The sequence below is a fragment of the Microtus pennsylvanicus genome, chromosome 3 (assembly GCF_037038515.1).
Source record: "Microtus pennsylvanicus isolate mMicPen1 chromosome 3, mMicPen1.hap1, whole genome shotgun sequence".
In the NCBI taxonomy this organism is placed as follows: Eukaryota; Metazoa; Chordata; class Mammalia; order Rodentia; family Cricetidae; genus Microtus; species Microtus pennsylvanicus.
Window position 1 is genome coordinate 104,178,008 of NC_134581.1, and position 22,117 is coordinate 104,200,124.

The 22,117-nt window shown below is 47.5% G+C and overlaps 1 protein-coding gene across 1 annotated transcript in view; it reads left to right on the plus strand.

Moving 5' to 3' along the window:
- Positions 1-298: 298 nt before the first annotated feature.
- The window catches only part of Hephl1 (hephaestin like 1), a 61,321-nt gene continuing 39,502 nt past the window's right edge, over positions 299-22,117 (plus strand). The window contains exons 1-4 of the mRNA XM_075968000.1: positions 299-465; positions 16,783-17,027; positions 20,980-21,192; positions 21,754-21,933. Coding sequence (XP_075824115.1) covers positions 299-465; positions 16,783-17,027; positions 20,980-21,192; positions 21,754-21,933 — 805 coding nt within the window. The remainder of the gene's footprint in view (positions 466-16,782; positions 17,028-20,979; positions 21,193-21,753; positions 21,934-22,117) is intronic.

Consider the following 22,117-nt stretch of genomic DNA (forward strand, 5'->3'; position numbering starts at 1 on the left):
AAATGACTCACATCAGAGCAGAGTACCAAAAACTCTCAGAAACAGGCCCGTTTAGCTTGGGCAGTAAATGAATAAGCCAGTTATGCATCTTTTGAGTGGCTGGCAAGTTTGTTGTCATGGCAACTCTCCCACTAAGGGAGGTCTGCTTGCACAAGTTGTCAGTCTCTGTCCCAACCCCAAGCTACCTGAGGAGGAGGAGCCAGTCCAGTCCATTCCTTATTTATAACTCGCTCTGGGTGAGGGGGAGGGATCACAGGTTGACTCCCTAGCAGGCTGCCTGCCGGAGTCACATCCCCAAATGTCTCAGCCACAGCCGGCTGGCTGCATCCTTCTCACGCTCCTGGGTCTGCTTGGGCTGGTTGGCGCCGTCACCAGGACATACTACATCGGGGTTGTGGAAGAGTACTGGAACTATGTGCCTCAAGGGAAGGATGTCATTACTGGGAAGAGCTTCTCAGAAGACAAGTGAGTGAAAGTGGGGTCCCTCACAGTCTCTCAGTTTGACCTATTTTCAGCTCTGTGCCAGGGAGGTTGTGATTGTTAGGTGACTATGTTGAAGGTGAACTGACTGAAGTGGAAAGGCAGGTTTCTTTTCTGCCAAAGAATCCCTAACTGAGGTGGATCTGTAACTTGTGAGAGAAATTCTCCTCTGTGTGTGTCCACTGAGCCATCTGCTACCCTTGACTGTGAGGAGACATCCACAACAAGGTGTTTCGAATAGTAGGTTTTCTTTGGCAATTTCTAGACTCTAGAAGATCCTTGGACTTTGTTAAAAAAGAAAAACAAAGGCAAACTTGTGAAAAATTGAAAATTTCCAAGAATGAAATGTCAAAGCCGTTTTCGTAGTTCTGTTTGTGGAATGTGGCATGTTAGCTGTGCTGTACGTGGTCTTGCTTTTCTTTCGTGGTGTAAGATGTGCAGTGGGGGTGGTTACAATAGAACTGGTTGTATCTGAAGAGTTTCCTTGAGTCTACTTAAAAATGGGTCTTCCTCTGCTGAGGAGCTTGTTCAGCCTTGACCCCTTCATCCCACAGGGCTCATGACACAGTTGGGAACGATGGTGCTGGAGCGTCTCTAGCTTTTGATTGAGTAGAGAGTACCCTCCACTCCAGGGCCCAGCATCTCAGCACCTCAGGTCTCTTTCTTGCTTCATGGTCTGCCTCTGAAGCCACCACTGGTTCAGGAAGCTGAAATAGTGTGTTTTCAGCTTCATGGTTCTTAGAGCATTTTGGATCTGGCAACTGTTGGGTACCTGAATTCATATTCCTTTCTTGATTGATAGAGTCCCCTGTATTCAACACCCACATTCCATTTCCCAAACATGAGTCTATTTGCTCAAACTTAGGAATGGTGTGGGGTCTGCCAGCAAATCTTCTAGAGCCAGCTCTACATCTAGAGGAAAGACCTAAGATCCAGTTTGCTTTGCTAGTCAACTTCTTGTAACAACACAATCACGACAGTCATGTCCTGTTATTTAAAAAAAAAAATAATGAGGATCCTGCCAACTTGGTGACCAAAGATTGTTCATTGAGCTTTGTATTGAATAGTTTTTTTTAATTAAATAGGGTTATTTCCAAAGAAAGGACTTGATACATTCCAGTCGCCAACTTCTGCCCCTCACGGAGGCAGTCTTTAACACATGAACAAGGCGTTAAAAAGTACCCGAACGGCCAGAGCCATCATTGAAATCAGAGCTTTCCTGCCAGAGAAATGGGTCACTGGAAAATGGCCAGTGTGAATATCCATTGGACATTAGAATGTTCAGAATATGTGCATGGAACGGTACATGGCCAACAAAGCTGTGATTCTTTTTCTTCTTATTTTTTACTCAAGACTTGTATTATGGGGCTCTTAACCCGCTTGTGCCTACAGATGTTATTATTCCCATTTTTCCAGCCAGGATGGAGGCTCTGAGGCTGAACACTTGTAGTTTACCAGGCAAATGGCCTCATCAAACACATGGTCTGGGCCCCAGGGCCCATGTGTCCTCCTTCCGTGTCACCTACTTCTTGGAAAAGTTGACCATTTCCTACTGAGCTGAATCCAACTTGAAAGAAGGAAGTAATCTCAGTGTGTGAACTTTCTAGGAAAGTCTTAATTCTTACCAAGGGTGCATTTAATCTCATCTCCTTTCTTCTCAGAGAGAAGTTAAAAATGGTCCTAAATGGTCAGTAGCCACACTGACTTTTGAATTTGTTTAAAAACCTCCAAATAACTTAAATACTCAAGACTCAAATGCTATTTAGACAACGCCAGGAAGGTGAAGAAAAGGGGGTCTTTCTCTGGATCCCCCCAACTAGAAGAAGGGGCTTTGAATGAAGGGCAGCAACAGGGATGAGAATTCTGAGGTGAGAAAGGAACTAGACTCGTTGAAGCCATTTCTGTGGACCAGGTCTGAGGGAGGCACCCTTACACCAGTTTTGGCTCCTTGTAACTGGGTGCCTGGCTTTGGAAGTTGCTGGCACAAGATTATGTCACATTGATGATAGCTAGATTACAAGTACCTCCTTTTGCAGGGGACATTTTTGTCTAGATCTGTGGCTATCTTTTGACAGAAGGCAGTTTAGCCCAGGTGCTTACTGGATAGTTGCAGGCTGTGGCAGGTGACGCGGGGCGAGTTGACAGATTTGATTGTGGCCTCTAGTACACACCCAGATGCATGTGAAGAAGCCATGATGGAGGGACATAGATGAGCACCGTGCACACTCTGGAGTCACTCAAGCTCCATGAAGAGAGGAGAAGGTCCCGATGCACTGAATGGCCTTTCTTCCAAAGAACCTTGTCAGCGCCAATATCCCAATATCCATGGGAGACAGAACAAAAAGTCAGTCATCTGGATCTTTAAAGCAAAAGGAAGTCACATTATTGGGATGGACAGACTCCATCATGGCAGGGCATTGCTTGGGTACTCAGACAAATGTTCAGCATTCAGAAGACCCAGGGATTCAAGTGCCAATGTTTCACCAGAATGGAGCAATCTTGAATGACAATCTAGACTTCTAGTTTTTGCTGTGTGGTGTTGAACTTGCCACACCATCTACTGTGTTTCTAAATGTGGCCAAGGGAGGGCAGTTTAAATCATCCCTAATGTCACTTGAGCATCAGATTTTATTTTTGTCACTAAGTGAAAAAAAAAAATCCTACCTGGTTTTCTAGTTTTAGAGAGGTTCCCACAGAGATTAGTGAAACAGAGGAGTGGTTTTCAAATGTCTGCTCTTGAAATCGAAGTCTCAGAAGACCTAGGAATGGAAGTGTGCTTATGTGATTGTTTTAGGAGTTTCTGTATTTTATTTTATCAAGTCCCCCAGTATTAAAAAATAGATGAAAGACAATGTGTGCCTGTGGTGGGTGTGTGCATGTAAGGTGCCCTCAGAGGCCAGAGGCATTGTGTTCCCTGGAGCTGGAGTTTCAGGCAGACGTGAGCTGTCCACATGGGTGCTGGGAACCGAACTCAGGTCCTCTGCAAGAGAAGCATACATTCTTAACTGCTGAGACATTCCTCAGGTCCCCCTCCAACCTTTAAGACTGTCAACTCCTCAGTCCGTGTTAATGAAGTTCTCTCCTACAGCTCCAGGTGGATCCAGCTTTTTCCCTTCTAACCTGACTGGGGTCCTCATACACACAGATGGGCTGTTTTTCTTCCCTCTGTGTTATTCTGTGCTTGTAAGCCCACACTTACCTCTACAGCCAGAGTTAGAGCTCCAGGAAGACAGAGGGAAAGGCCCCACATGTCAACCCCCTTCCACTACACAGAGCCTTGTCAGAAGCCATATTGCATGTGGAGCTGACCAGAAAGCCTACACTCTGAATCTCTGAAGCCAAAATGCTATGAGCTGTTCTGATTGCTTTCACTTTGGATAAGAGAAATTGAAAAGGAAAAGATAATAGGAGAAAGGAGTGGCTATCAAAGTTTCAGCAATGCCAAGACTTTTGGAACCCAAAACTCAACAGGATGGAGATGCTTGAGGTCCTGCAGAAGAGAAGAGAAATAAGTGGAAATTCTTATGCTGAGATTCTAACAACTGGACAGTGCAATTGAACTTGCCAGTGTGATGCCTTTGCTTGGCCATAGTGTCCAAAAACATATCTGGGAGTGTCAAGCAATAATGTTTCCTAGAAAGTAGAGGATTTCAGAAGTGTGTTCTATTTAGAAACACATTCTCCGTATGCTCCTTTCCTTCCTCTCTGGGTGGAATGGGGACACCAGGCTCCTTTGATTTGCCTGGGATTTGTGTCAGCATTTTGATCCCTTCATGCCAGGGCTGCTGGGGCTCATAAAAAACTTAATTAAGGTGTGACTGTGCTTCGGTGGTAAACCCTGCTCTTTAATGCAGCTGAGTCGGTCATCTTAGTTAAAGCCAGAGGGTTTTTTTTTTTTAAAAATCACAGACCTTATTAGGCAAGCGCTATGCATATAGCTTCTTCCCAGTGGGATATAAGGCTGCCTATGGACGTGAGATGCCCTTGATCAGGACTGTGGCTGGTTTCTGTCAAAGCTCCCGCATTGGAGGGACTCCTAGAGAAAGGTCGCCTGACCATCACTGCAGCAGCCCATTGATAGGACAGGGTCTGAGTCACCTCTAGAAGGAGGGTTTATGATGGGGATGAGAGAAAGACTTCTTCATCTACCCGAAAGAAAGCTGATAGAGGGAACAGGATGGAGGCAGAGAGGCTTCTATAAGATCTAGCACGAAGTCAAGGTTTTCATCTTATCAGTGTTTGGTCTTAGATGGACAGCAACTTCCAAGGCTTTATTTTTTATAGATTTTTATTGAGCTCTACATTTTTCTCTGTTCCCCTCCCTTCCTCTCCCTTCCCCTTCTTCCCTCTCCCATGGTCCCCATGTTCCCAACTTACTCAGGAGATCTTGTCTTTTTCTACTTTCCATGTAGATTAGATCCATGTATGTCTCTCTTAGGGTTCTCTTTGTTGTCTAGGTTCTCTGGGATTGTGATTCGTAGGCTGGTCTTCTTTGTTTTATGTTTAAAAGTCAGCCACTTATGAGTGAATACATACGATATTTGTCTTTCTGGGTCTGGGTTACCTCATTCAATATGATGTTTTCTAGCTCCATCCATTTGCCTGCAAATTTCAAAATGTCATTATTTTTTTTCTGTTGTTTAGTACTCCATTGTGTAAATGTACCACATTTTCTTTATCCATTCTCCAGTCAAGAGGCATTTAGGCTGTTTCCAGGTTCTGGCTATGACAAACGAAGCTGCTATGAGCATAGTTGAGCCCATGTCCTGTGGCACTATTAGCATCCTTTGGATATATACCCAAAGTGAAGTTGCTGGGTCTTGAGGAAAGTTGTTTCCTAATTTTCTGGAGAAATCGCCACACTGACATCCAAAGGGGCTGTACCAGCTTGCATTCCCACCAGCAATGCAGGAATGTTCCCTTTAGCCCACAACCTCTCTAGCATAAATTGTCATCAGTGTTTTTGATCTTGGCCATTCTTACAGGTGTAAGATGGAATCTCAGATTTGTTTTGATTTGCGTTTTTCTGATGACTAAGGTTGTTGATCATTTCCTTATGTGTCTTTCAGTCAAGGCTTTCATTTTATCATTGCTTGGTCTTAGATGGACTGCAGCTTTCAAGTTTTCAGTTTTTTCCAGTCGGCATCATTTGCGAACTTGAGCTAGAGAAATGGTTCTGTGGGTGCAGCAGTTGGTGTGTAAGTAAGAAGACCTGAACCCACAGAAAGCCAGATGTCATTATGATAGTGTGCACCCAAAATCCCAGCACTCCTGCTGTGAGATGGGAAGTGGAGACAAAAAAACGCTTGGAAGCACTTATGCCATGCAAGCAAAAGGAAGATCTTACCTCAGATGAGGTGGAAGCTCATTATGGTTGTCTTCCATATAAACACTGTGGCATCCTCCCCTTCCCTCCCTCCCTCCCTCCTTCCTTCCCTCCCTCCCTCCCTCCCTCCCTCCCTCCCTCCCTCCCTCCCTCCCTCCCTCCCTTCTTCCCTCCCTTCCTCATACACACACACACACACACACACACACACACACACACACACACACACAAGATTTCTGAAAAACATGAGTAACTTGGAGCTGCTATATCTTATACAGATAAGTGCTTGGCTACAGATCCCAGAAAAGAGCACGCTGAACAAATTAAAATTTTATGTTTGCTAAAACGCAGTCCAGATGTGAACAGCCGAAAGTTGCTAAAAAGCTTGAATGATGGAGATTTAGGGCCTCTCTGTATTTTTGGGTCAACCATCCTTAGCATGAAGCTTCCTTCTTCAGGGATATTCATGCTGCACCAGTCTTTAAACGACTGCCATGGACACCTCAAACCATCCATGTGGAGTGGAGCTCAATAGTAGGGGCGCTTGCCAAGTATACATGAGACCCCAAGTTTAATCCCCAGTACAAAGAAAGGAAGCAGAAACCCCAACCGGCTGCACCACACTGGACACTCACACAGAGGAGACTGGAAAATAAGGTCAATTATTATGTGATTTCTAAGATAGAATTCAATTCTGCTATGAGGCAAAAAGGGGAAGTGTGGGCACTGAGAAGATATGGAAGCCCCTGTCTCCTCTATTTCCCCGCAGTCAGGGGCATCTTCTTGGGGTCCCCTCTTCCTCTTTCTTCATCCAGGGCAGGGCCCCTGAGATCTGGAAAACATAAAGTATGACAGTTAAGGGTCTAAGACGCCTTCCTGCACATGTCACACAGACACAGCGGTCCTTGTCAGGGGACTAGGAAATACAGGGAAACTTCCCCAGCATTGCTTCATGTGGGTCTTCAGAAAAATGGGCACAATGCTTGGACATGTGTTGGTTTCTCATGCCTGTGACCAAATGGTTACAAACTAGGTGGATTCAGACACCAGTGATTTACTCTTTTCTGGTTCTGGAGGCCACAAGTCCAAAATAAAAATCACACTCCACAGGAGCTAAGGCTGAGAGCATTCCTTGAAGTTTCTGAAGGAATCTTGCCTCCCTTAGCGTGTGACCAATCTAGACCTCCATTTTCACAAGGAATGGTCATTGCTTTATCTGAAGGACTTCTAGAGACTAGGAAAGAGAGACTTGAGTGGCTCCGGGCCCTTTTGATCTGAGGAAAGCTGTGCTGGAGGTGATGAAGCTCACACTGGGTGAGCTCTGTTCTCCCAGACACACTTTTCACAAAGCTCTGGGGATTTTCTTTCTTTCTTTCTTTCTTTCTTTCTTTCTTTCTTTCTTTCTTTCTTTCTTTCTTTCTTTCTTCCTTCCTTCCTTCCTTCCTTCCTTCCTTCCTTTCTTTCTCTCTTTCAACACAAGTTCTGTGTATTCTGAGGGGCTTCTGGGAAAAGCAAGTGAGACAAAGCAGGACCCATGCTTTAGGTGGCACTACAGGAATCATAATAAAAGAATTATATGGGAGTACATAACCCAGATAGCTTTTAAAAATTACCCATCTAATTAGGGAAGGCGTGGTTTCTCAGTTCTCATGTGGAATCTGCCTCCACCCTCTTTGCCCAGTGTTGGGTGTCCTGATATGGTCCTGTTTTCGTTTCGTGAGTGGTATCCTATCCAGGCGTAGATGACGCTGAGTCCTATGTGACTCTAAGAGCCCCACATCTGCTCTGGTCACCTGTACTGCTGCCATGAGTTTCTGACTCACCTTCACCGTACCCACTTACCTCTGATATCACAGCTTTGTGCAGCAGACCTGGCATCCAGAGAGACCACACTGTGCTGCCATTTACCATGGTGTAGGTTACCCAACCAAACGTAACTCTTCTGAGTAGAGAGGAACTGACTGAGAGTAATAGACCTGGCCTCCACTTACAGTTCCAAACCTCAGCTGCTTCATGATGAGTGATGGGAAAATGAACCCAAACTAGGCAGGGGATGGATTTTTGCTGAGGTGCACACACCTTGTGAGCCATGAACCCCCAGGTCCTACCCTGGACACCCGCCACAGTACTGAAAGATGCTCTCCAACTACCACCAATTTTACTGGCTTTTGGAGGTCATCTCCATCACAGTTTATGCCCCTGTGTCACTTGAAATCCCCACCCTGGCTTTCAGACAGTTGCTAGTGGGGAACTTCTGAGCCCCAGTGTACCCCCTCATAGATGGAATAGATAGCACTCTGGAGTCACAGCTTCTTTCTCTACTTGGCTCCCCAGGGAGCTTCTGTTCTTTCCTTCTGAGGAGGAAGAATCGCCTTCTAGAACACAAGAGGGAGCTTCTGCCCCATGACTTCAAACAGGCACCACATACACAGATGTGTGTTGTGTCTTCACCTGCACACCCACCGTGTACACAGCTGTCTGCTGTGACTTCACACACACACTGTGTGCACAGGTGTCTGCTGTGTATTAACACACACACATACACACTGTGTGGACAGCTGTCTGCTGTGACTTCACAATACACCGTGTGCACAGCTGTCTGCTGTGACTTCACACACACACTGTGTACACAGCTATCTGCTGTGACTTCACACACACACTGTGTACACAGCTATCTGCTGTGACTTCACACACACACTGTGTACACAGCTATCTGCTGTGACTTCACACACACACTGTGTACACAGCTATCTGCTGTGACTTCACACACACACTGTGTGCACAGCTGTTTGCTGTGACTTCACACACACACTGTGTGCACAGCTGTCTGCTGTGACTTCACACACACACTGTGTACACAGCTATCTGCTGTGACTTCACACACACACTGTGTGCACAGCTGTCTGATGTGACTTCATACACACACTGTGTGCACAGGTGTCTGCTGTGTATTAACACACACACATACACACTATGTGTACAGCTGTTTGCTGTGACTTCACAATACGCCGTGTGCACAGCTGTCTGCTGTGTATTAACACACACACATACACACTATGTGTACAGCTGTTTGCTGTGACTTCACAATACACTGTGTGCACAGCTGTTTGCTGTGTATTAACACATACACAACACTGTGTGCACAGCTGTCTGCTGCGTATTAACACATACACAACACTGTGTGCACAGCTGTCTGCTGTGTATTAACACATATACACACACTGTGTGCACAGCTGTCTGCTGTGTATTAACACATACACACACACTGTGTGCACAGGTGTCTGCTGTGTATTAACACATACACACACACTGTGTGCACAGGTGTCTGCTGTGTATTAACACATACACACACACTGTGTGCACAGGTGTCTGCTGTGTATTAACACATACACACACACTGTGTGCACAGGTGTCTGCTGTGTATTAACACATACACACACACTGTGTGCACAGGTGTCTGCTGTGTATTAACACATACACACACACTGTGTGCACAGGTGTCTGCTGTGTATTAACACATACACACACACTGTGTGCACAGGTGTCTGCTGTGTATTAACACATACACACACACTGTGTGCACAGGTGTCTGCTGTGTATTAACACATACACACACACTGTGTGCACAGGTGTCTGCTGTGTATTAACACATACACACACACTGTGTGCACAGGTGTCTGCTGTGTATTAATACATACACACACACTGTGTGCACAGCTGTTTGCTGTGACTTCACAATACACCATGTACACAGCTGTCTGCTGTGACTTCACACACACACTGTGTGCACAGGTGTCTGCTGTGTATTAACACATACACATACACACTATGTGTACAGCTGTTTGCTGTGACTTCACAATACACTGTGTGCACAGCTGTCTGCTGTGTATTCACGCACACTGTGGATCCAGGGAAATAAACTTTTCTCTGGGAAGGCTCTGCTTTCTCCAGGGAGATCCTGAACCCATTGCTTCTGTCTTCCTCATTGAGGTTCTCTTGACTGACTTAGCATCAAGGGCAGACAGGGTTGGCATATTCTAGTGTCCTGGGAAGAACAGTGAGGCAGTGCTGGGGCAGGCAGGTGGTTTGGGGCTCAGCTGAGTGACATCTGCAAGGGCGTGTGTTCAGCTCTCGTGTGGAGAAGAGACTGATCACTGAGGAGAGGAGGCTGCATGATGTGGAAGCCCCTGACCTCCCTTAACACTGTGCCGAGAGGAGCTCATCCTGACATCCAGACTAGTCCTCTGTGGAGTAGGTTTTAGTGGACACAACCCTTGGGGTCACCAAGATCTGTCCCCTAATTTCATCATAAGCAAAGCCTTTTTCTAAGCCCTAAAACAGTCTTCAGTCCAGAGAACTTCTGGGCGTAGGAACTCTCTTTCTTCAAAGCTATTTCCTTCTGTCCCACGTTACTTTAGCTCCGCAGTGACGTTCTAGGCTCCTTGAGGTGAAACTTGACTGCTCTGACCTTTCAGAGGACTCAATCCCCTGGAAGTTTTTCTACCTTGAGACTGAGGCTAGCGTCATTATATCAGGCTTAGTGCTGGTGTGTTTGGTCTGAGCACGTGGTCATATTAGACGGTTTAGGACAGGCTAGAAAGACAAAGGAATAGTCGTGTTTTAAAATGAATTTGTGTGTGTGTGTGTGTGTGTGTGTGTGTGTGTGTGTCACAGTACTCAGGTGAGGGTCAGAGGGCAACTTGTGAGAGTCAGGTCTCTATTTCCACCACGTGGGTGGGTTCAGGGGTCGAGCCTCAGTCCTCAGGCTTGCTAGCACCTTTTCTTGATAATCCTGTTACTGGCCCCATTGATTTAACTTGCTCTGAATGTCTTGTTATACTCTGTTTAAATGATTTTCTTTTTAATTTTGCTCTTTTTTTTGTAACTGTAGAAAGGCAAGGTGCCTGTAAGAGGCCAGCAGGCTCTGACAGGTAGACCCAGCAAACTATAGTCAATGGCAGCACGCTGGCTTTCTGAGATATGATAGCCACAAACTGTGTCCTGGAGTCAGGCATCCTGGGATAAGGTCTGTATCATTTGATTAGCAGGGGCACTTAGTGAGTGAGCATGGAAAGGGTCTTCTCTAGACATACCACTCAAGGAAAACGGCTCAAGGGTGTGTCAGGCATTATGACATCCGTGTACAGACAGGTCACACACAGGCATGATGTCATTCTTGTGCAGACAGGTCACACTCAGGAATTATGACATCCGTGTGCAGACAGGTCACACTCAGGCATGATGTCATCCATGTGCAGACAGGTCACACTCAGACATGATGTCATCTGTGTGCAAACAGGTCACACTCAGGCATGATGTCATCTGTGTGCAGACAGGTCACACTCAGGCATGATGTCATTCTTGTGCAGACAGGTCACACTCAGGTATGATGTCATCCGTGTGCAGACAGGTCACACTCAGGCATTATGTCATCTGTGTGCAGACAGGTCACACTCAGGCATGATGTCATCCGTGTGCAGACAGGTCACACTCAGGCATGATGTCATCCTTGTGCAGACAGGTCACACTCAGGCATTATGTCATCTGTGTGCAGACAGGTCACACTCAGGCATGATGTCATCTGTGTGCAGACAGGTCACACTCAGGCATGATGTCATCTGTGTGCAGACAGGTCACACTCAGGCATGATGTCATCTGTGTGCAGACAGGTCACACTCAGGCATGATGTCATCTGTGTGCAAACAGGTTACACTCAGGCATGATGTCATCTGTGTGCAGACAGGTCACACTCAGGTATTATGTCATCTGTGTGCAAACAGGTCACACTCAGGTATTATGTCATCTGTGTGCAAACAGGTCACACTCAGGTATTATGTCATCTGTGTGCAGACAGGTCACACTCAGGCATGATGTCATCTGTGTGCAGACAGGTCACACTCAGGCATGATGTCATCTGTGTGCAGACAGGTCACACTCAGGCATGATGTCATCTGTGTGCAGACAGGTCACACTCAGGCATGATGTCATCTGTGTGCAGACAGGTCACACTCAGGCATGATGTCATCTGTGTGCAGACAGGTCACACTCAGGCATTATGTCATCTGTGTGCAGACAGGTCACACTCAGGCATGATGTCATCTGTGTGCAGACAGGTCACACTCAGGAATTATGTCATCCGTGTGCAAACAGGTCACACTCAGGCATGATGTCATCTGTGTGCAGACAGGTCACACTCAGGCATTATGTCATCCGTGTGCAAACAGGTCACACTCAGGCATGATGTCATCTGTGTGCAAACAGGTCACACTCAGGCATGATGTCATCTGTGTGCAGACAGGTCACACTCAGGCATGATGTCATCTGTGTGCAGACAGGTCACACTCAGGCATGATGTCATCCTTGTGCAGACAGGTCACACTCAAAGATCCTGAAGCATCATGTTGCCTCCTGTCTGGCCGGAGCACAGGCTAAGCACCACTCCACAGCAGACGCCTTCGTGACTCCCTAATTTTCCCACATGATGCACCTTGGCCCCCCCTTTTCTAAGCAGCCACTACCAGCTGCTCAGATGTGAAGCAGAAGACAAAAATATGCCTGCCACTCTTAAATGTCTAGAGGATATTTAAGCTCAAGCATGTCCACCCGAGCTCTTCTGCAAACGCAGCTGGCAACACTGTCCTGCCTCTGACTTGCCCATCAGTGACAAATTCATGGAGATTTCATTTGCTACTTTGTCTTAGGTCCCAAGCAAGCAGCAACTCTTTCAGAACATTAGGAAATTAGTGCAAGTTTCGGATAGAAAAGCTATCTGCCTTTGATTAGATCACCAGCCAAGGACAGACATAGCACGTTTTAGAAAATGCTGTTACAGGTCTAGTGTTCTGAACAGAGCACTGAATATAAAGAGAAATGAGAAAAGGAAGAATTTGGGGCTGGAGCAATGGCTCAGTGGTTAAGAGCAGCTGTTCCTCTTGCAGAGGACCTGGGTTGGATTCCCAGCACCCACATGGTGGTTCACAACCATCCATAGCTCCAGTTCCGGGTATCTGATACTATCTTCTGACCTCTATAGGTACCAAATAGGTACTTGATCTACATATACCTGCAGGCAAAACACTCTCACATAAAATAAAACACATAAACCTAATTTTTTAAAAAGAAAGAATTTGAACTGACCTTGAAAGATGCTTGAAATATTAGTTAGACATACCAAACGTCCGTGTGAGAACCTTAGTGACACGTATTCACAGATGTGCCTGCTTGCTTTCTCCCAGCGCCCATGTCTCCCCACAGTTGCCTTCCTACCATGCTTCCTGGTCATATAAATCTGCTTTTGCTTCCCTAAACTGAAGCCTGCCTTTGACACCTGGCTTAAACTACCTCTTCTACTTGGCATGCCCATCAGGACCTCCTGTTTGCCTTGTCTTTATACAAACATCAGAGCTCCTGTCCCTTCCTGTGTCCATCAGTGCCCACATCCAGGGCCCACGCTCATTTCAGTATCCTCAGCATCAAACACCAGGCCAGCACTCTGTATGCACTATGTCCTCAGTCTGTTCTTAGAAGCCAACACAATGATCTTCAAGATCACCCAGGACTAACATAGAGACACACGTGGGGCGTGCTGACGTGGGACAAGGCAGAGGCTTTCACTGGTCCTCATACAAAGTGACCTTGTCTCTTCAGGGGCTTGCCCGACTATGTGGACCCAATTACATATTGCTATGGACTTCATCTTGTCTAAAAAAATCTGCCTCGATCTCAGAAGAAGCATGGGCCTTGGCTCTGTTGTTGAGCAGAAGAGGAACGTGGGGAAGTCTAGCTAAGGGGCACATAGATTTTATAGCAAAAGTTAAGCAACTAGAGAGAGAACAGAGAACATTCAGGTGGACTCTTCTGGAGTCAATTATCTGGTACCAGGAACTCCACCAAGTGGTCCAGCCTGCGGCCATATGCAGCTATAAATATGACAATACAGCTATAAACGTGACCTAACACAAAAGCATAAACTCACTAACAACATTTTCAGTATTTTGCTAACTTGGTCGCACTATTCTCAAGAGAGAGCTTCGTAGGTGACATGGCCATATTCATCAAGGATCCTTCACAGATCCCCAGATTCTCAGACTAAACCAACTGGCCACACTGTCTCTGATCTCTGTGGTCAGGGTGGTCCAGGTTCTAGGCCACAAGTCCCATCTGATGTGATGTACAGGGGAGTGTGATGTGCTCACAGGGAAAGCTGCATTACCTGCTCTGTCACTGGCACCCCATTCAGAACACCCAGAAAGAGCACAGGCATTCTCATCCAGATTCTCTGGCGTTCTTGGACCAGAGAATGGCAAGTGGGGCTACGCAGGCGGAACCGCCGACCTCCAGACGGGCCCTTCTCCTCCTCCTCGGTCTCTGTGATTTCTCTTTCCTAAACGTCCTAGAAAGTTCAGTGGGAGCTTACTTTAGGCGGCGCTTTGTGCAGAAAGCCTCTCCTGGCCTCTCCCACTCAGAACATAATCTTCGTTCTCACAAGTCTCCCACCCAAAATGGAGCTCCTTCAAGGCAAGGGCTGTGTCCCCTCTGAATCCTGAGTGCTGAGTCCAAGGCTTGCAACTGGTACAGGCGTATGACAGAAGTGTCTACTCAGGAACTCATAGCAGCTGTGGTTGCCTGCAGAAGACTCACACAAGATAAGTCAGTTAACACTCTGGCACGGAGCAGGAAAGGCTCATGAGCCCTCTCGTGCAATGGAGGCACTAGTGGGTTAATGGGAGGGAAAGAGAGAGGGAGGAACAGCTTTTCTTTAAGGGATGTGGCCTCGGGTAGTCAACCATGCTCAGTGGATGGTCCCACTCCCAGGAGATACAGGCAGCACAAAATGCCTCTGGTAAGTTATAACATATTTTTAAGAGGACATGAATTTAGGAAGTGGAATGGGGGGTAGGGCTGGATCCGGAAGGAGGCAGGAAGAATGGGGGTGACTATGATAAGATACATTGAATGCACACAGGAAGTTCTCAAAGAATTAGCAAAAGAATTATATTTTTAAAAAAGAAACACTGTGCCTGTGTTTGTTTTATCAGCCACTCGGTTTCCATGGGCCTCTCACTGCACTGTGCACTGCTCATTTCCCCTCTCTTACCACGGGGCTCCCGCTGCATTCCACGGGCCTCCCGCTGCATACCACGGGCCTCCCGCTGCATACCACGGGGCTCCCGCTGCATTCCACGGGCCTCCAGCTGCATACCACGGGGCTCCCACTGCATTCCACGGGCCTCCCACTGCATTCCACGGGGCCCCCACTGCATTCCACGGGCCTCCCGCTGCATACCACGGGGCTCCCGCTGCATTCCACGGGGCCCCTACTGCATTCCACGGGGCCCCCACTGCACTCCACGGGCCTCCCGCTGCATTCCACGGGGCTCCTGCTGCATTCCACGGGCCTCCCGCTGCATTCCACGGGGCTCCCGCTGCATTCCACGGGGCCCCCGCTGCATTCCACGGGGCTCCCGCTCCATTCCACGGGCCTCCCGCTGCATTCCACGGGCCTCTTGCTGCATTCCACGGGCCTCCCGCTGCATACCACGGGGCTCCCGCTGCATTCCACGGGGCCCCTACTGCATTCCACGGGGCCCCCACTGCACTCCACGGGCCTCCCGCTGCATTCCACGGGGCTCCTGCTGTATTCCACGGGCCTCCCTGCATTCCACGGGGCTCCCGCTGCATTCCACGGGGCCCCCGCTGCATTCCACGGGGCTCTCGCTCCATTCCACGGGCCTCCCGCTGCATTCCACGGGCCTCTTGCTGCATTCCACGGGGCTCCTGCTGCATTCCACGGGCCCCCCATTGCATTCCACGGGGCTCCCACTGCATTCCACGGGGCTCCCACTGAATTCCACGGGCTTTCCACTGCGTTGTGCACTGCTCATTTCCCTCCGTTACCACGGGGCTCCCGCTGCATTCCACGGGCCTCCTGCTGCATTCCACGGGGCTCCCACTGCGTTCCACTGGCCTCTCACTGCATTCCACGGCCACCCACTGCATTCCACGGGGCTCCCACTGCATTCCACGGGGCTCCCACTGCATTCCACGGGCCTCCCGCTGCATTCCACGGGCTTTCCACTGCGTTATGCACTGCTCATTTCCCTCTGTTACCACGGGGCTCCCGCTGCGTTCCACGGGCCCCCACTGCATTCCATGGGCCCCCACTGCATTCCACGGGGCTCCCGCTGTGTTCCACGGGGCTCCCACTGCGTTCCACTGGCCTCTCACTGCATTCCACGGCCCCCCACTGCATTCCATGGGCCCCCTACTGCCTTGTGCACTGCTCATTTTCCTCTGTTACCCCGGCCTCCCGCTGCATTGTGTACTACTTCACTTTCCCTCCGTTAGAGTCCCTTTCACCTACAAAGCACTGGGCACACATGCAGGGCACAGGAAGTGTGAGCTGAATGAACAACAGAGGGGGTAATGATCCAGTCAGGAAGTTCTTACCACACTAGGGGGCTGTGCGTGAGAGGTAGGGACTGGCAGATCCCCGGGGCTCACTGCCAGCCAGCCTATTTGAATCACCACATTTTACGTGAAAGCAAGAGACCCTGTCTGAAAAAACAATGTCGACAGTACTGAGGAAGATAGCTGAGGCTTGACTTCAGCCTCTGTGCAAATGTGCACGTATGTATACATGGACCAGCGCACACACACATACACCTGAGCACACTATAGACACACACACACTGAACAAGCAAATAAAAAGTGGGGGAACCTGTGGCCTGGAAGGGGCAAGTGGAGAGTGTGGCTTCAGAACACTTGGCTTTTTCCAGTTTGGCTGTGGGCACTGTTTATGTCTTTTGGTTTGTCAGTTAGCCAGCCGTACCTTGTTTCCACACTGGCAAAGTAAAGGTAATCTTGCCAAGTCTACAGAGGTTACTGATACATAGTGTGGTCTCTGAGGACCCTTTAAGGACAAATGGCAGGTTTTCCTTGAGCTGCAAGTGAAACATTTGCCTTCTCACTTCCAGACTTGCAACCTTGTTTCTCGAACGAGGACCCAACAGGATAGGCGGCATCTACAAGAAGGCGGTTTATAGACACTACACAGACGGGAGCTACTCCACGGAGATCCCCAAGCCCCCCTGGCTGGGCTTCCTCGGTCCCATCCTGAGGGCGGAAGTGGGCGATGTGATCGTTATCCACCTGAAGAACTTCGCTTCCCGACCTTACTCTTTGCATCCGCATGGTGTTTTCTACAACAAGGATTCAGAAGGTGATTTTGTTTCTGTTTCACTCATCGGACACTGCACAGTTACAAAGAGCGCCCTGATTCTAATGCTCACTGTCTCCCTCTGTTCTCGCGTTTCCTTCCTACTTCTCTTTCATATTCCAGGGTCTCACATAGCTGGGGCTGACTGTGGACTTCTAGTCCTACTACCTCTACGAGCGTGCAACATCACATCTGGTTTATGTGGTGCTGAAGGCTTCACACATGCCAACTAACTGAGCTACTTCCCCAGCCCCCCCCCCTCTCTAATATATATATATATTCTCTGAACAGGGTTCTGAGCCCAGCATAGCCCTAAAGCTGACCAGCTTTCCTCCATGCCTGTCAGTAGTGTCTGGGAAGCACTGGCTGAAGACAGCCTCTCCTGTCTGCAGTCACAGCGGTGGCTGTGGGTGTGGGGTGACTGTCTCAGAGCCACTGCCTTTGGGCTTCCCCTGTGCAGCACTCCTGTTCTCCTTGGCACTCAAGTTTCCTGATTCCCTGGTAATCTAAAAACTGAAGCCCTGTTGGGCTGGACTTCTGAGATACAAAGACTTTCCAGCCATCAGACATACATATATTTGTAACTGTGTTACGTTTTCATCACTGTGGCAAATACCTAAGACAACCAACTCCTAAAGAGAAAGATCTGGTCTCACAGTCGGGGAGGTTCAGTCATGATTTACTGGTCCCAGTTGTTCGGCTCACGGGGGAGGCTGCACATCCCTGTAGGAAGCATGTGGCCTGCTAAAACCAGTTCCTCATGGGTGAGACCGGGAAAGACAGGAGGAAAGAATCGAATCCACTGTTCCCTCCAGTGCTCTGTGACTGTACCCTCCTAATCCACTGTGACCTCAAGACCTTCCACTAGGCTCTGCTCAGCTCCACCAAAGGAACATGACCTTCCCTCAGGAGAGCAAGACTTTGACATTAGGGGCATTTCAGGTCCACCATGCAATGGTGCCACCCACTTTTAGATATCTCAATTAACCCAGTTAAGATAACTTCTCACAGGCATGTCCACAGGCGTGTCTCCCGAAATTCTGTCAAGTCGATAATGATCACGGGCCATAGCATATACAATACCACATGAGCAGGTACGTAGCTCAGCTGACAGAGTACTTGCCTAGCACACATAACGCACTCTCTGGTCTCTTAGTACCTCATAAAGGTGGTGTACCTGTGTAATGCTTCCCCTTGGAGGTAGAGGTAGGAGGACCAGGAGTTCAAGGCTAGCTTAGAAAAATGGTGAATTTGAGGCTATCCTGGGCTACATGTGCAATGTGTGTGTGTGTGTGTGTGTGCAGTAAAAACATATTTATATTTATATCACAAACCCTTCAGAGCATCTCTGAAGACTATGAGCTCCTGACTCAGATTGGTTTGAACTCAGTTCAAGGGATTGCTAGAAACCACTGAAATCCTCCCCAGGGCTCTTCTTCAGAAGCCTCCTCCGGAGGAGTCAAGATCCACAAGAAATGTGTGGAGATAGCGACCGTCGAGTTGTGCTTGACACAGGCCGCCTGTCCCCATCCACCCCCCACCACTGTACACTAGTCTCTTGCCTTGCCCTTCCTGTACACCAATGTGGCAAGTCTTAGCTAGGGCTCTGTGAAAACTCAGTGCAATGACCAGGCACTCTCTCCATGTGATTATGGACCCTTGATTGACACACACTCTCTCTCTTTTATTAAATTGTGCTGTTTGGTAGTCCAGGCCAATCTGAACTGGCAGGGATCCTCCTGCCTTAGCATCACCAGTGTAGGGATTACAGGCACACACAATTTTACGACCAGGCTCCGTTCAGTTTTGCTCACAACAGTAGATAGCTTATTACAGATGTCTGATCAAGTCTCCAGTAGGACCAAGAGACTGACCTGGGGAGAAGAGATGAATGAGTCACAGACTGTTTCCAGACATCAGTGAGCTTAAGAGAAAGGGGTTCAACTGAGGGTCTCAATATGCTCTATTGATCTATATTTATCTTTGCACCAATACTGTCCTTCCTTCCTTCCTTCCTTTTTTCCTTCCTTCCTTCCTTTTTTGTTGGTTTTTTGAGTCAGGGTTTCTCTGTGTAGTCCTGACTGTCCTGGAACTAGCTCTGTGGACCAGGTTGGCCTCCAACTCAGAGTTGGCCTCCAACTGCTTATACCTCCCAGGTTCTGGGATTGAAGGTGTGTTCCTCCACTACCCAGATATACTTTCTTGCTTATTGAGTATTTACAGTAAAATTTAAAAATGAATACTATTATGACTCCCTCAGCTTTATTCTTCTTTTAAAGAATTTTTGGTTATTGTGTATACATTTTATTTAAGCGAGGCAGCTAGGGTAATTGTTTTATGGAGATTACATAAACTTATTGATCAATGAAGGAGAAATCACCACCTTTCCTTTAAAAAGAATTACACAAAATTTAAGACCCAGAAACAGCCTAAATACATAAATAAAAAGGCCCATAAGAAAGGGAAATAGTGACATGATGTCTTGATGGTACACAGAAATGAGCAGGAGTTGGGAGTTCCTTTGACTCCCAGCAGGGTCTTCAGTTCTGCTTCCACACTGAGAGGGCCTCTTGCTAAGCATTCTGTTTGCTGACAGGGCTTTAGGGAAACAGTTGACATGGATATGTCTCTTCTTCTCTTCTCTTCTCTTCTCTTCTCTTCTCTTCTCTTCTCTTCTCTTCTCTTCTCTTCTCTTCTCTTCTCTTCCCTTCCCTTCCCTTCCCTTCCCTTCCCTTCCCTTCCCTTCCCTTCCCTTCCCCTTCCTTCCTTCCTTCCTTCCTTCCTTCCTTCCTTCCTTCCTTCCTTTCATCTATCTTTTTCTTTTCTTTTTTTCTTTTGGATGGTTTCTTGGTTGTATCTAGAAAAAGAGTTGATGCTGTGTATTGGGTGTGGGTCTTCCTTCTCTGGGTTAACTTGTTCCCTGTAGCTTGAAAATGCAGCATCATCATAAATAAAGACAATTTAACCCTTTTCTTGACGAACTATATGGATTGAATTTTCTTTTCCTTATTATTCTAGAAAACTTAGGGATAATATTTAATAGTAGTAGTGTCAAGAATGGACATTCTCATCTTGTTCTCAGTTTTTGAAAGAAAGTGATTGCTTTTCCTTAAGCTTGATGTCGGCTGTGGAGTTTTCTTAGTTGCCTTTATTGAGTTGAGGAAGAAGTCTTCTACTCACAGGTGGCTGCGAGTTTTTCAAGGGAGTTCTGGATACTTGCCCTTGAATCCATTTATAAGTTCCATTAATTGATTTGCAACTTTGATATCATGAGGATAAATCTTATTTGTCCATGAAATAGTAAATGTCTAAATATTGGTCTGCTGATGCTTTGCTAACAATTTGTATGTCTACATGTGTATAGAATGTTTTGTTTTCTTGGACTTTGATATGTTCAGCTTCAAAGACACAGCCTTCAAAATCATCCAAAATAACATTCTTCGCAGTACTTTGCTTTATCCTCTAGCTGAGCATGTGTAAATAATACAAACCCACTCTGTCCCACAAGATGGTAATATCTTTGGAAGCCAGGAGAGCCCTAACCCCTCTTTCTCATCTCTTGTGTCATGCACACGGGGGATGAATCTGTAATAAGTCCCCAAGTGGTGCTCATTATTCCCTTCTCTGCTTGTCTGTCTCGTCTCAAGACAATGGCGAGTGAGGAGACCTGAACCCCTTCGGACCTTGCAGCAGGGTCATCTTTATTCGGAAGTCTGTGTTTCTGGGAGAAGCGATCTGTACGCATTTCCTCGCTGAGCTCTCCTGTTTTTATGGGTGCAGACCTCAGCATTCTGGCTTGGCCAGCAGAAACCAGGGCACTAAGAACATGGCAGGCTTCCTCATGTTCCACAGCAAATACACTGAAACTCATTTACATTCAACTTGAAAGTTCTGCCCTCTCTGCTGCAACGTCAACTCTCTGGGTTTTAATAGCGTCTTTTCTTTTGGTTGAAAGGAGCCTTATACCCAGATGGGACATCTGGAAAGAACAAGGATGATGACATGGTCCCCCCTGGCCAGAACTACACCTATGTCTGGCCGGTGAGAGAAGAGTACGCACCTGCCCCAGCAGATGCCAACTGCCTGACCTGGGTGTACCACTCACACATCGATGCCCCTAAGGATATCTGCTCTGGGCTAATTGGACCCCTGCTGGTGTGCAAGGAAGGTAGGCAGTCTCTGAACCCCCAAAAGCTTCTTCCCTGGAAATGGGGGGGATGTTGAAAGTGTGCATAAGATTCAGGTCTCACTTCGCTACCTTTCTTGCTTCAAATAGGATGTGTGTCTTCCTCTATTCTTTCTTTAGGCCACGTGGAAGGTCATGCTGACACTATAGCAGAGCAGACAGTTCAGACACTTGTTGCAAATCATGGCAAAGTTCTGTTTAATAAAAATAAAATTCCGTCAGCTACATGTCGGAGAGCGAATAATATAGCCAGTGACCAGCGATACCTTCAGTTTGCTCTTGTTGATTCCACGAGTGTCTGCGCTGTCTATAGTTGTTCCTTGGGGAGCAGCCAGGCCTCCAAGTCCACATTGCTCAAGCCTTGGGACTCTTCTACAGTTTTGTCATTTGCTAGAGCCGGCTTCTGCTTGCATGCTGTAGGATGTGGGTTATTCAGATTTACCCCTATCGAGCTTACTGGACACTGTTGGCAGGAGAGAAGCCTCACTTGGGCTTAGTTGATGTCTAATTGCTCTTCCTTCACTCTTCCGGCGTTCCTGGAAGGTGTGCTGAACAGATACTCAGGGACGAGGACTGACGTGGACCGAGAGTTTGTTATCATGTTCACTCTTGTGGATGAGAACCAGAGCTGGTACCTGGATGAAAACATCAGGCATTTCTGCACTGACCCGAATTCCGTCGATAAGACTGATGCTGTTTTCCAGAGGAGCAATAAGATGCATGGTGAGTGTTTGCCATGAGCTCAGATGCGCAGCGGGGCCTCTGCATGATCAGGCACTTGAGGGAAGCAAGACAGATGGGAACCTGGACCTCATTCTGCGAGATGGTGTAGATTGGGAAGACAGTGGTTTGAAAGTGATGTAAGATACAACACACCTTGAATCCCAACAATCTGAGGCAGGACAAG